The sequence below is a fragment of the Phyllobates terribilis genome, unplaced genomic scaffold (assembly GCF_046119375.1).
Source record: "Phyllobates terribilis strain yellow unplaced genomic scaffold, ASM4611937v1 Scaffold_36__1_contigs__length_13169755, whole genome shotgun sequence".
Lineage (NCBI taxonomy): Eukaryota > Metazoa > Chordata > Amphibia > Anura > Dendrobatidae > Phyllobates > Phyllobates terribilis.
The window spans coordinates 10,528,044-10,543,162 of NW_027362796.1; the positions used below are offsets into that span (position 1 = coordinate 10,528,044).

A 15,119-nucleotide genomic window follows, 5' to 3' on the forward strand; every position below is an offset into this window, starting at 1 on the left:
CTTAGAGAGCCATCAGCAGGCTATGTTTTATTGTTCCCATTAATAAAGAGTGGGTTTCCTATACTGTTATGGCGTATGCAGTGAGTGGCAGGGCTGCCCAAAATTTGGACACACCCCAACACCCCTTTGAACAGACTTAGAGGAGGGCCTCCTTAAAACAATATTCCCAATGTTAATAGGAAGTAGGTCTCCCATTGTGTGTGACTATGCACTGAATGCAAGGGTTGCCAAAAATTTGGAGGCATTCCAATGCCCCTTGGAAGAGACGTGGAGGAGGGACTCATAAAAAATGTTACCATTAGAAAGGAGCGGATCTCCTATACTTGTAATGCCCATGCACTAAGTGTATGGGCTGACAAACATTTACCCATGGGGTGTATACATGAACATACTGTATAAAAAATTTTTTTGTGCGTGCATCATAAACAGCCTTTAAAAAATTATGTGGGTGTTGCATCACGGACCACGGTCACCCTGGTGATATGGTGGTGGAGGATGAGGATGAGGAGAAGGAGGAAGACAAGAGCAAAAAGCCAAAATCAAGAAGTGTATACCCATGTGTGGGTGTGAAGTGGTGCATGGGAATACACCTCCCAAAAAAAGACACTGGATTTGAGTTTATGTTACGCTGCTATCATTCAGTGGTGTTGAGAAGTCTGGCCCAATCCAGCCTGTCACCATTTTCAGTTGACAGGCGGATGCGCTTATCAGTTATGATTCCACCAGAGGCACTAAAAACCCGCTCTGATAAAACTATGCGGCAGGGCAGGCCAGGACCTCCAAGGTGTAGAAAGCCAGTTCATTCCATGTATCCAGCTTGGAAACCCAATAATTATAAGTCACAGAGGAATCACAGAGGACGTTGGTATGGTCAGCAAGGTACTCCCTCAGCATCTTCCCAAACTTTGCACTCCTTGTGAGAGTACCCTGCGCCTCAGGACCTGTGCGATGGGAGGGGCTGAGAAAACTGTCCCAGAACATTGACAGTGTTCCCCTGCCTCTGCTGGATTGAAGTTGTGTCTCTCACGCCTGTACTCCTTGGTTGTCCAACGAACTGTGACCTCTGCCGCCAGTGTTTTCAGATGGGAATTTTTTTAATAGTTCCCCAACAAGGGACTTCAGGTACTGCCCCATTTTTGTAGACCTGCCCGCCTCAGTAATAAGAGATCTAAAGTTCTCCTTGTAGCATGGGTCTAGAAGTGTCACCGAGTAATGACAATCACCCTAAATTTTGAGAACGCAAGGGGCATGGGTAAGGCAGAGTAAAATAAACTCAGCCATGCGTACCAGACTGCTAACAGGCAAGACTTCCGTGTCCTTACCAAGAGGAAGGCTGACCATGCTTTCCTCCTCCTCAGGCCATCCACGCTGAACAGACGGTATGACAGTTGTGCAGGTATTACCATCTATAGCGCGTGAAACTAGCTCGTGTTCTTCCTCCTCCTCCTCATTGTCACCCAATCCACGTTGGGATGAGATGAGGCTGGGCTGTGTGTAATCACCCTGTATGGTTTCTTGCTCCATCTCATTGTGCTCCGCCAGCAATGCATCCTCTTTGATTGTGAGCAGAGAGAGTTTCAGAAGACAGAGAAGCGGGATGGTGACGCTAATTATGGCGTCATTGCCGCTCACCATCTTGGTGGAGTCCTCAAAGTTTTGGAGAATGGTACATATGTCTGACATCCATGTTCACTCCTGAGGGCTTATGTGTGGAGTCTGAACGGAATACCGACGGCCTTGTTGATGCTGGTACTCAACAACTGCTCTCTTCTGCTCACAAATCCTTCCCAACATCTGCAGTGTAGAGTTTCAACGAGTGGAGACATCACACACCAGTTTGTGAGCCGGAAGCTGCAAACGCTGATGAAGCACAGCAAGGGCGGAGGAAGCTGTAGGCGACTTTTTAAAATGGGCACACAGCCGGCGTACTTTAACAAGCAGTTCCGGGTAGGATTTGAAAAACCGCTGAACCACGAGGTTAAGCATGTGGGCCAGGCTTAGTACGTGCGTGAGCTTGCCTTACTTCAGAGCCGCCACCAGGTTCCGGCCTTTGTCACACAGGACCATGCCTGGCTGTAGATTCAGCGGTGTGAGCCACAGATCTGCCTGTTCTTTCAGATCAGTCCACAACTCTTCAGCATTGTGCGGTTTGTCACCTAAGCATATTAGTTTCAGGACAGCCTGTTGCCGCTTGGCCGAGGCAGTGCTGCAGTGCTTCCAGCTTGTGAATGATGTGGTCATTTCGGAGATGGAGGCTGAAGAGGAGGAGGCTGAGGAGGATGAGGTGCAGGAGCTGCAGACTCTGGGGGAAACCCTGATTGACCTATGGCCCGCAATCCTTGGCGTCGGGAGGACGTGTTCCGTCCCAAGGTCCGACTGGGTCCCGGCTTCCACTATGTTAACCCAGTGTGCCGTCAGCGAGATGTACCATCCATGCCCACAAGTACTTGTCCACGTGTCCATGGTTAGGTGGACTTTCCCGGTAACTACATTGTTGAGGGCACGGCTAATGTTTTGGGACACGTGCTTGTGTAATGCGGAGACGGCACACTGGAAGAAATAGTGGCAGCTGGGGACCGAGTACCGAGGACGGCCGCCGCCATCAGGTTGCGGAATGCTTCCGTCTCCACGAGCCTAAAAGGCAACATTTCGAGCGCAAGCAGTCGTGAAATGTGGGAATTTAGTAGTGTGGCCTGTGGGGCGTTGGATGCTTATTTGCGCTTGCATTCCAAGGACTGGGGTATGGACAACTGAACGCTGCGCTGGGACAAGGACGTGGACATGCTTCCTGATGCTGCTACTTGAGAGTGTGCAATGACAGGTGTAGGGCAGGAGGCATCTTCGCATGCACCATGGAAAGGGGATTGGCTTGCATGCACAACAGCAGAAGAAGCAGTGATACCAGACACTGTTCCTGGACCCTGGGGTTCAGCCCACAAAGTCGGGTGCTTTGCTGCCATGTGCCTGATCATGCTGGTGGTGGTCAGGATGCTAGTTTTGCCACCCCTGCTGATGCTGGCCTGGCAGATGGTCAAATGGCCTTTTGGGGGTTATCGGCAGTCTTTAAAAAACAACCAGACTCGGGAAGACCTAACAGTTGTACTGGCAACTTCCTTCGTGTTGGTGTTACGGGGAACGGTTGACTGCCTTCTGTCTGCGACCACCAGACTGCTTCTTCCTGCCTGTTGGGGTGCTCTGCCTCCCTCCCCCTGTTTGCCTCTGTCCTCACTCTGCATGTCCTCCTGCCAGGTTGGGTCAGTTACTATATCATCCACCACCTCGTCTTCCACTTCCGCACTCTGGTCCTCCTTCTGCCTTTCTGGCAATTGTGTCTCATCATCGTCCACCTGTTGTGACACTTTCCCACCATCGCCTTCGTGTGACCGTGGCTGCTCAAATATTTGCGCATTGCTACATGCGATCTTCCCTTGCCCCGCTTCAAGTGGACCGGGCGAGAGGCCCGAATCTATAAATGGAAAAGTGAACAGCTCTTTGGCGTGTCCAAGTGTGGGATCAGTTGTCTCCGGGCACTCGGCATGGTGGGAGGAAGGAGGATCAGGGTGAGGAATATGCAGTCCAGACTCACGGCTACTGAGACTTGACCGTGTGGAAGACAGGGTGGTAGTGGCAACGTGACTGGAAGCATTATCTGCTATCCAACCAACAACCTTTTGACACTGCTCTGGGTTCAATAGTGGTGTGCTGCAGTCCCCTAGGAATTGGGACAGGAAGGTCGGGCAAGAAGATGTGGGTGTTTGTTGTGGCACAATTTCAGCTTGCCCACGGCCTCGGCCTCCGCATGCACCCTCACCATCACGTCCAGTTACCCGTCCCTTGCCACGCGCCTTGCCCATTTTAAATTGAGGACAATATCTTCCACGCTCACTACAAATGGCTGAATTTGGAGCGAAGTTATATGTAATCCGTGTGACAGAGAAATCACAGTTTTAAATACCTGGCCTGTAGGTAACTATTTTGAACAGCAAACCGGTGTCAAAAACTTTGCTGACACACGAAAGAAAAATTTGAATGGAGGCCAAAAATGGCAGTATTTTCAGCGCAATTATATGTGATCCGTGTGACGGACAAACCACAGTTTTAAATAGCTGGATTTTTAGCGCTGTAATATGGAAAGGACCTGGCTGTATTCTGCAGTGCCAACAAGCAAATGGCGCAGAAAAATGGTGTTCTCTGGATTGCTTTTTAAGCAAATAATGAGGATTAAGACCCCCAAAAAATTATTCCTGGCCCCTGAGACCTGGGCCTATTTCTAGAAATATCCAACACATCCAGCAGAAGGCAGAACTGGAATGGAGCCTCTTGTGCTATATGCACTGCAGTCTGCTATATACCCTGCCTGCCTGATATCTCTGCAAATGGATTAGTCCTCAGAAGAACTGTTTGTTGAGATGGATATGTGTAATGTACTTGTTTTCTCCCTACACTACCTAATACACAACCAAATCTCTCCCTAGGTCAGCAGCACCTCTCCCTATACTGCCTGATTGCGGAGTAGACTGACGAGCACGGCGGCACCAGGTCTGATATAGCCCTGATGACGCTGTGCGGCCAGTCAATCACTGTAATGCCACAACCAATATGGCTGCGGCATTACAGTGAGTGGCAGGCAATCCCTGCATGTTGACTGGCGCTCTAAAGAGCGCCAAACATGCAGGGAGGGGACCTGAGCATCCGGGCGAGTACCGAGTACTTGAGAGTATGCTCGCTCATCACTAGTCTTCATCAGTAAAAAATAAGTAATTAGTGGTGAAACCTCTCTGGGGTAATTAGAGTATGGGGCTCGGTGGCTCTTGGCAATCTAAACTATTGTAAGGGACAATATTCTATCAGATGAGTTTCAAGAAGAATATTAGACATTTAAAGAGAACTTTTTATAATCATGCAAAGCTGAAGTGTCTTAAATTTAGCTTAGAGATATATCATGGCACAGGTGTAATATTTTTTTTATGTAGTTTATAGCAATCCTGTTTGAAGTTAGTTGGTTTTAAAAGAAATTGAAAAGTCAGGATAAAGGGAAACTCTGTTGTTATTGTACAGAAATTCACACTTGCCCCTCACTGCACATTTAATGTTGTCGATCATAAAAGTGAAGTTTGGCCAGAAAGACTGGACCTGGTCTTGTAAGGACCATATGAGAACATTCAGCAGCACAGAAGGGAGAGAAGGAAGATTCATCCTATAAGATAGCAGGATTCTAGAAAGCCAACAGCATCATTACCCTCCGCTTTCTCTAAGAGGCCTATCATCATTTTTCTTCAAGTGATTTTCTAACTTTTGTCAGCACATTCTACGTACGCTGTCCTTTGGCTTTGTAGTTTACAGATCTGGGCAGGTAACGGTCAGCGTCTCCTAATCCCAGGGGGTAGGTGGATCCTCCAGGTTGTAAGTTCTATAGAAGAGGGCTTCAATACCAAAAGTCATTTGAAAATTTTTGGGTGGAGGAGAATGTTGTGGTGTAGAGGCAAATTGGTGAACAGACGATTGTGATACAGCAGACCCTACACCAATGATAAAGCAGCCACAGCCGGTGACTGAGAATAATCGGTGACTTCTCTACATTTAGTGGTCAGTACTCACCTGGGTAGTCATATGTAGGAATCTCCTCTTTACACCGCTCATCACCCCTCACATATGTCTCTGTAATATTATGGGTCAGATCTTCACCCTGAAAGAAAAAGTAGTCACAGAGAGAAGGATAAGTCACATCTATGATCAGCTCTAATCCTGCCATCTCCACCGTCCTCATTACACAAGTATAAAACATATAATACTGGTGGATAAAACAAGACTGAGCACAAGACCTTCACAGCCGTCTACACATTATAAAGGAGATCTCATGACACCTTCTCTCCATCTACCTGATGATCCTGAGGAACATTGGGGTCTTCTTGTTTACAGTCCTGTGGAAGAAGAGGACGGGGACATCTCTCTGGTGTTGTCCTCTTACTGGATAGATCTGGAGGAAACACATACAGGGACTGAATTCATTCTTTACATACAGATAATTATAGGCCGTGTGTATTTAGTCCTGTCTATTACCTGGTGATGTGAGGGGCTGAGGAACCTCCATCATGACGTCCTTGTACACATCTTTGTGTCCTTCTAAATACTCCCACTCCTCCATGGAGAAATAGACAGCGACATCCTGACACCTTATAGGAACCTGACACATACAATGATACAGTCATCCCCCCGATCCCTTCATAGCGTTACTGTATAATGTCCCAGCATTCCCAGCAGTGTCACCTCTCCAGTTAGCAGCTCAATCATCTTGTAGGTGAGTTCTAGGATCTTCTGGTCATTGATGTCCTCATGTATCAGGGGGTGAGGTGGAGGCCCTGTGATTGGGCTCAGTGGTCTTCCCCATCCCTCAGACACAGGGTCCTGACAGCGCTCACTAGAGGTCTTCTTCACTACTGTGTAATCCTGGTTATGGAGAGACACATTAATAAATCTCCCTCCAGACATTTCCAGAGTCCTCACCTCTCCAGTTCTGTCCATCAGTTATTTCCATAGATAAGAATGATGTAATGTGACGTCATCAGAATCTCTCACCTCTCCAGTAAGCCGGAAGAGGATCTCTAGGGTGAGGTGTAATATCCTCTCCACCATCTTGTCTCTGTCCATATCCATCTTTGATGGGTAAATCAGGAAAATTCTCTTATATAGACGATCTTCACTGAGAGGATCTGATATTGATATTGTAGAGACCTGAATGAGAAGAGGAGACGATGTAACATCATAAAAATCCTGTGTAATAATACAATTACTGGAGATAATAAGAGAAACATATGAGGAGATTTATTATTTTACAATATTTTGTTTTCTTCTTTACATCTGGTAATAAAACCTATATATTTTAGGCCACAGACAACAAGCAGTTTCTTCCTTGGAGTCAGCAGTTGAATACGTTTCTCATAGACTCATCCTCCTTATTGCTAATTCTCGTCTCATTTACCAACACTGGAATTGGCATTAGCAATACTGCAGGAGATATTAATTACACGTAACATGAGAAATAATTACTTCATGATGAGGACGACATCTTCATCTTTTACTAAGGCTCTAGAACCATATTTGGCCAGAGTCCGTCACTGACTACATCTCCACAGGCCGTCTATATCAGGGGTCCTCAAACGTTTTAAACAGGGGGCCAGTTCACGGTCCCTCAGACCATTGGAGGGCCGGAATATAGTTTTAAAAAAAAAACTATGAACAAATTCCTATGCACACTGCACATATCTTATTTTGTAGTAAAAAAAAACAATACAGGAACAAATACAATATTTAAAATGAAGAACAAGTAACGTTAGATAAACCGGTATTTCAATAGGCAGGTAACTGTACCCAATAGGCAGCATCGGTCCTCAATAGGCAGGTAAATGTCCCCAATAGGCAGGTAAATGACCCCAATAGGCAGGTAAATGTACCCAATAGGCAGCTAAATGTACCCAATAGGCAGCTAAATGTACCCAATAGGCAGGTAAATATCCCCAATAGGCAGCATAGGTCCTCAATAGGCAGGTAAATGTTCCCAATAGGCAGGCTGTTCCACCTCTTATAATGCCCCATGCCGGATGCCACCCCCCATATAATGCCCCATGCAGCATGTCACCCCCCCCCATATAATGCCTCATGCAGCATGTCACCCCTCCATATTATGCCCTATGCAGCATTTCACCACCCCCATATTATGCCCCATGCAGCATGTCACCCCCCATATTATGCCCCATGCAGGATGTCCCTTTCCCCCCATATAATGCCCCATGCAGGATGTCACCCCCATATAATGCCCAATGCAGGATGTCACCCCCCATATAATGCCCCATGCAGCATGTCACCCCCCCATATAATGCCCCATGCAGCATGTCATCCCCCCCATATAATGCCCCATGCAGCATGTCATCCCCCCCATATAATGCCCCATGCAGCATGTCATCCCCCCCATATAATGCCCCATGCAGGATATCACTCCCCTGTCTTTATAATGCCCCATGCAGCATGTCACCCCGCCCCCCATATAATGCCCCATGCAGCATGTCACCCCCCATATAATGCCCCATGCAGCATGTCACTCCCCATATAATGCCCCATGCAGCATGTCACCCTCCCATATAATGCCACATGCAGCATGTCACCCCCCCATATAATGCCACATGCAGCATGTCACCCCCCATATAATGCCACATGCAGCCTGTCACCCCCCCCATATAATGCCACATGCAGCATGTCACCCCCCATATAATGCCACATGCAGCATGTCACCCCCCCCCCCATATAATGCCCCATGCAGGATGTCACCCCCCCATATTATACCCCTTGCAGGATGTCACCCCCCCATATAATGACCTATGCCTCCATACATTAAAAAAAAAAAAAAATCCAATACTCACCTCACTTCTCACTTGCTGCCGCTGCTCTGGTCTGGACTCCAGCGTCGCGGCGGCGTCTTCCCGCTCTGTGCTGCCTGTGACGGCACTCGGGAGGGCGCGGTGTAAAGACGTCACCGCGCCCTCTGACCTGAGACGTCACAGGAAGCGCAGAGCAGGAAGACAGCGGATCTGCGGAGGCACGAGGAGAGGTAAGTATCCGCCTGCCGGGGACCTGAGCAAGCGGGGGGAAGGGAGGGCAATGGCACCGTTCCTCTCTCCTCCGCCCATAGCCCGGCGGGCCGGATAAAAGTCCTCCGCGGGCCGCATGTGGCCCGCGAGCCGTAGTTTGAGGATCCCTGGCCTATATGAATGTTTCCCATCTTCCCCAGACTGTCATCTTCTAACAAGTTAGAGCTCAGGTCTGATTCACACACAGAAGTTTGAGGCTTTTATAAAAGCTTTTTTGTTTGCACAAACACCACAGAAATTATTTGACACCAAAGTCTCCATGTACAGTGTTTTATGGGGTTTATTTATGGCCTTAGAAGAAAAACACCAGAAAAAAAGAAGAAATAAAAAAGTTTCAAAATAAAACTGGCACTAAAATTCTTGCAAAAAGAAAAAAAGCATAAGACACATTTTCTTATTTTTGAAAACATTAAACATTTGTTTAATGAGAAATTGGGCACCGAACACAGATGTACACCGCTAGGATGGCACAGGTGCAGCTGCAACAACATAAACCCTGCCAGTTTAACCACTTGTTGCCGTCAAAAGCAAACATGGCATCTCAGAAAGTTTGACAGAGTTCGGCTCAATGCCCCTCTTCCCCTAAATACTCGATAGTATGGGGCTGCCTAGTTATTCCGATACTTAAATGCCTAATAATGGTGTCTGGGCCTGCAATGTACGAAAGTCTATTAGGCCAGGCCAGAGGTAACGTCCAATAAGTTACCTTTTAACATCCCCATACATATTATGGGGATGTTAAAAGACCATTCCCTCTTACTACAGACTCTCTCTTCTCTTGGCATCACAGACTTGGCCCTATTTTGGATCTCTTCATACCTAACAGACTGGACATTCAACGTCTCCCACTCACACACCACCTCCTCATCTCACCCCCTATCTGTCGGTGACCCCCAAGGTTCAGTCCTAGGATCCCTGCTCTTCTCCATCTACACCTTTGGCCTGGGACAGCTCATAGAGTCTCACCGCTTTCAGTATCACCTCTATGCTGATGACATGCAGATCTACCTCTCTGGACCCGATATCTCCTCCTTGCTAACCAAAATCCCACAATGTCTGTCTGCTATTTCATCCTTCTTCTCTGCCAGATTTCTAAAGCTTAACATCGAGAAACTGAATTCATCATCTTTCCCCCACCTCACTCAACCCCCCCATCTGACCTATCCATCAAAGTGAATGACTGCCCACTCTCCCCAGTAACACAATCTCGCTGCCTCGGTGTAACCCAGGACTCTGATCTCTCCTTCAAACCACATATCCAAGCCCTCTCCACTTTCTGCCGACTCCAACTCAGAAATATCTCCCGGATCCGCACATTCCACAGCAAAGACTCTACAAAAACAATAGTGCATACCCTCATCATCTCCCACCTCGACTACTGCAACCTCCTGCTCTGTGGCCTCCCTTCCAACACTCTCGCACCCCTCCAATCTATCCTAAACTCTGCTGCTCGACTAATCCACCTGTCCCCCCGCTATTCCCTGCCTCTCCTTTCTGTCAATCTCTTCACTGGCTCCCCATTACTCAGAGACTCAAGTTCAAGACCCTAACCTTGGCATACAAAGCCATCCACAACCTGTCTCCTCCATACATCTGTGACCTAGTCTCCCGGTACTTACCTAGCCGCAACCTCTGATCATCACAAGATCTCCTTCTCTACTCCCCTCTTATCTCCACCTCCCACAATCATATACAAGATTGCTCCAGTGCATCTCACCTACTCTGGAACTCTCTACCCCAACATATCAGACTGTCGCCTACCGTGGAAACCTTCAAAAGGAACCTGAAGAACCACCTCTTCCGACAAGCGTACAATCTGCAGTAACCACCGCTCCCACCATACCGCTGCACGACCAGCTCTACCCCCACCTACTGTATCCTCACCCCTCCCTTGTAGATTGTGAGCCCTCGCAGGCAGGATCCTCTCTCCTCCTGTACCAGTCGCTGATTCGCTTTGTTCAAGATTATTTTAAGTGTATTTGCTATGTATACCCCTTTTCACATGTAAACCGCCATGGAATAAATGGTGCTATAATAATAAATAATAATAATTAGGTTAAAGTTGCATGTAAGCACTGATTTTGGGGGTTTGGTCGACTATATAATGTATTTGGGGTCCTCCTGACAAATCATGTCAGGGCAGAGAAGAATCTGGCATCCTGAATTTCAGAAGCTATTCTGTTTGTTATTCCTGTAGATAATCCTAGAAGAATCTGGAGTTGACTCTCTCATATAGACCGCAGAAAAATTGGAATAATTGTGTGTATGGGGGAGTCGGGAGAGATAGCCACCTGCCAAATGACCGTTCAGCCAACACTTATCTCATGTGTATGGGACTGTTAGTATTACACGGACAGGCAGTGATAATACACGGCACTACAGTAGTACAGTGCATCACCGGAGCAATCAGAGGCTTGTATGTTGTATGATCGCACTAATGAAAATTGTTTCAAAAAGTTTAAAGAAAGGTTTAACGTGAAAAATAATATCATTGTGTTTGCAACAAGAAATATCCGTCACTATGAGGAAAACAGACTCACTGCACAATGTTAGTTAAGTCACGTCCTTAACCACTTTATTATACTTTATTACCCTATACAGTAAACAATGATGTTGCTGAATAATTGATACAGTCTGTAACATTTCTGGCGGCGTGCTTGCATGGCTTACCACCTCCCATCATGCAGGACCGCAATCTTACCTATCAGTCCAGGCTGCACACTTTGCTTCAGTACATGCTCTTTGTATGTCTCTTGTCTGCTCGCTTAGGGCGGCGGCGCTGTTACTTCCTGATTCTTAAAGCTACAGTGTGGGCAGTCCTAATGTGTTCCCAGCCTATTGCTGCGAGTCACTGGATACTTAAACCCCCTCCACCCAGTAGGAGGGGCCTGAGCAACACTTCCTTACAGTGTGTTCTGTACAACTGTGAGTTGCCAGGTCCTGTCCTGAATCTAGTCTGTTTCCGCCACCCTGGGGGCTGAATACCCAGGGCCGTTACCTGTGACTTCTAGTCTGTTTCCGCCACCCTGGGGGCTGAGTACCCAGGCTCGTTCCTGTATCTTGTTCCTGTATCAGTTCCTGTCTGAACTGTCTCCTAGCCCGTTACTTGTTTGTCTCTATGTCCGATCCTTTCCTTTTCCTGCAGTGTCTGAACCAGTACCTAACTCCTACTCGTTGTCTCTGTACTTCTGTTTGTGAGTTTAGTGTCCACTCGCTACTTCATTGTAAGTACCTTGTGTGTATCTGGTTCTGCTTTTCCCATTTCCCTGCCTCTGTATCTACCTCCTGTGTTCTAACTATCTTCCTGTATTTTCAAGTCTGTTCCATGTGAACAGAGCCCTGTCCTGCCTGCCTGCACCTTCTGCTTTGTTCTGCTCTGCTGCTCACCGCACCTGCGGTTTCGCTCTGCTCTGCTTGCCCACCGCACCTGCAGTTTCTCTCTGCTCTGCTTGCTCACCGCACCTGCGGTTTCGCTCTGCTCTGCTTGCTCACCGCACCTGTGGTTTCGCTCTGCTCTGCTTGCTCACCGTACCTGTGGTTTCGCTCTGCTCTGCTTGCTCACCGCACCTGTGGTTTCGCTCTGCTCTGCTTGCTCACCGCACCTGTGGTTTCGCTCTGCTCTGCTTGCTCACCGCACCTGTGGTTTTGCTCTGCTTGCTCACCGCACCTGTGGTTTCACTCTGCTCCGCTTGCTCATTGCACCTGCGGTTTTGCTCTGCTCAGCTTGCTCACTGCACCTGCAGTTCTGCTCTGCTTGTCCACCGCACCTGCGGCTCGGTTCCTGTATCCCAGTCTGTACTGGTCCCTATCCAGCCTGCGCTCCTACCTGCTAGTATCTGCCTGTCTGCACACCAGCCGTGCCTGCCAGTACCCCCCTGTCTGCACACCAGCCATGCCTGCCAGTACCCCCCTGTCTGCACACCAGCCATGCTTGCCAGTACCCACCTGTCTGCATACCAGCCATGCCTGCCAATACCCACCTGTCTGCATACCAGCCTAACCTGCCTGTTCCTGCATTCCCCGGTGTGGGTCAACAGCTGTGACCGGGGTCTGACCTGGAGTAGCACCTGGTCCCTCAGCTCGGTTCCTACCTGGTTCACGGAGTCAATTGAGCCGCCGTGCGACTTTGGTCGGACCGGGATGATACTTAGTTACGCCCCTCCAGGCACTCCTCAGTTTATGGTCCAGTGGGATCACTAATCATGCTCACGCCAGTCAGTCCGGGCGTGTGCGTAACACAGTCACTATCGTACTCTATCCCGCACCTAAACAAAGGTGATACTGTCTAGCCGCGGAGGTTAGCACACTAAGGAATGTCAATGGCGTCCCCGCTTACTGGTGGCTGTCCCTGAAAAACCATAGTTAACCCTGATATATAGATAAAAAATACACTGAAACATTAAATAGGACCAGATAATGCCTCATGGTATATACAAGTTCTTTTCACTAAATTAGAATATCATCAAAAAGTTTATTTCAGTTTTTCAATACAAAAAGTGAAACTCATTATATAGAGTCATTACAAACGGAAATGATCTATTTCCAGTGTTTATTTCTGTTAATGTTGATGACTATGGCTTACAGCCAATGACAACACAAAAGTCATTATCTCAGTAAATTAAAATAATTAACAAAAAACATCTGCAAAGGCTTCCTAAGCGTTTAAAAAGGTCCCTTAGTCTATTTCAGTAGGCTCCACAATCATGGGGAGGACTGCTGACTTGACAGATGTCCAGAAGGCAGTCATTGACACACTCCACAAGTAGGGTAAGCCACAAAAGGTCATTGCTAAAGAAGCTGGCTGTTCACAGAGTGCTGTATCCAAGCATATTAATGGAAAGTTGAGTGGAAGGAAAGAGCGTGGAAGGAAAGAGCGTGGTAGAAAAAGGTGCACAAGCAACAGGGATAACCGCAACCATAAAAGTATTGTTAAGAATAGGCCATTCAAAAATTTGGGGGGGGGAGTCACAGGGAGTAGACTGCTGCTGGAGTCATTGCTTCAAGAGCCACCACACACAGACGTATCCAGGACATGGGCTGCAAGTGTCGCATTGCTTGTGTCAAGCCCCTCATGACCAATAGACAACGCCAGAAGCGTCTTACCTGGGCCAAGGAGTAAAAGACCCGGACTGTTGCTCAGTGGTCCATGCTGTTGAATTTTGCATTTCATTTGGAAATCAAGGTCCCATAGTCTAAGGGAAGAGTGGAGAGGCCAAATACCAGAAAATAACCAACATACGTTGGAGAGAGGGTAAATAAAGATTATCTACCGGATAATCACGGATCGTGGAGACTTCACACTTGACCTCAAGCAGCTTGGATTGTGGCCTCTCCACTCTTCCAGAAGAGACAATTACCCATTAAAAATTAACTTTTAATCTAAACACACTAAAATAATGTACTAAATAGTACCGTTGGGACAAACTAACATATAAGAAAAAAGACATAGAGGGATATAAAGGTGAAAAGGACTAGAGATAGTGTCAACGTAATTGATACGATACAAGGGATAATAAACTAATCCCTTCCTGGCAGTGGAGTGTATCAACCCCCAAAATTCAAATAATGCCCCCGCTGCGCCAAGGCTATCCTTAACCTAGTCCCCAAAGAACCTTAATAATGCAATTCAAAAAGTACACATATAAATTTGACAAACAGCGTCCTAAGTAGCGTGTTCAGCAAATATCCAATAATAACGTCAATGGCATATAGAAAACTAAATGTCCACAGTAGTAGTAACGCCCCAATAAGTCAGCAAAAATTGAGGTGTATGAAAATGTAGTCCACCAGCATGCAGTCATAATAAGACTCAAAAAGTAGTCCAATTAGATCTTGAAATAAATATAAAGTCCAGAAATTTTTTTTCAAAAAGCCACATCAAATGACCAATATAAAGCAAAATAGTAGTCCAGTGATCAAAAAATGTAGAAAATAAGTAGTAAATAGCAGTGTCCCAGAGAAAAAAATAAATAAAAATCTCCAATTAGAACCACAGAGTATTTCATAGTAATTGTAGTTCACCAAAAACAGTTAAGGGAAATATACACGATATTAGAGGTGCTGATGGATACAAAAATGACAATGTCCCAAATGAAAAAAAAGCTGCTAGTCAGAAAAACATGTATACATGTAATAACAATAAAAAAATCAATGGACTTATCTTGTTGCATCCAAGAAATGTTCAGGCTGGTGTAAAGGCAAGTTCCACTTGTTGATCCAAAGATATTCAGTTTGTAGAGATCAAATTCAGCCATGCGATCACCAACGGAAAGAGTTAACATATATCAATCCAGAGAAAAAAAGACACCAGGTACCCCTGAAGATAGTACTCCATCAGGTGAGTATAAAGTAAGCTAAATGGTATTTCTTCCTGAGTAAAAAAGACATCAGTGCAGCAGGTTTTCCTTCAATATGAAAATACACCAGTGGATCAAATGTCCAAAAAAATAGTCCCATAATTCCTACGCGTTCTACGCG

The 15,119-nt window shown here is 46.7% G+C and overlaps 2 protein-coding genes and 1 pseudogene across 3 annotated transcripts in view; 1 reads left to right on the forward strand and 2 right to left on the reverse strand.

The window, feature by feature from the left end:
- The window catches only part of LOC141182832 (uncharacterized), a 618,372-nt gene that overhangs the window by 365,160 nt on the left and 238,093 nt on the right, over positions 1-15,119 (reverse strand). The gene's annotated exons all lie outside the window — the stretch shown is intronic.
- Positions 1-15,119, reverse strand: part of LOC141182831 (uncharacterized) — a 168,595-nt gene that overhangs the window by 129,201 nt on the left and 24,275 nt on the right. The window contains exons 8-12 of one of the 2 annotated variants that reach the window (XM_073660959.1): positions 6,577-6,732; positions 6,268-6,447; positions 6,061-6,184; positions 5,880-5,977; positions 5,599-5,686 (exon numbers count right to left, since the gene is read on the reverse strand). In XM_073660959.1, coding sequence (XP_073517060.1) covers positions 5,599-5,686; positions 5,880-5,977; positions 6,061-6,184; positions 6,268-6,447; positions 6,577-6,732 — 646 coding nt within the window. The remainder of the gene's footprint in view (positions 1-5,598; positions 5,687-5,879; positions 5,978-6,060; positions 6,185-6,267; positions 6,448-6,576; positions 6,733-15,119) is intronic. The other variant, XM_073660958.1, reaches the window with a different exon arrangement.
- LOC141182848 (uncharacterized) overlaps positions 1-15,119 on the forward strand; it is a 248,286-nt pseudogene that overhangs the window by 80,835 nt on the left and 152,332 nt on the right.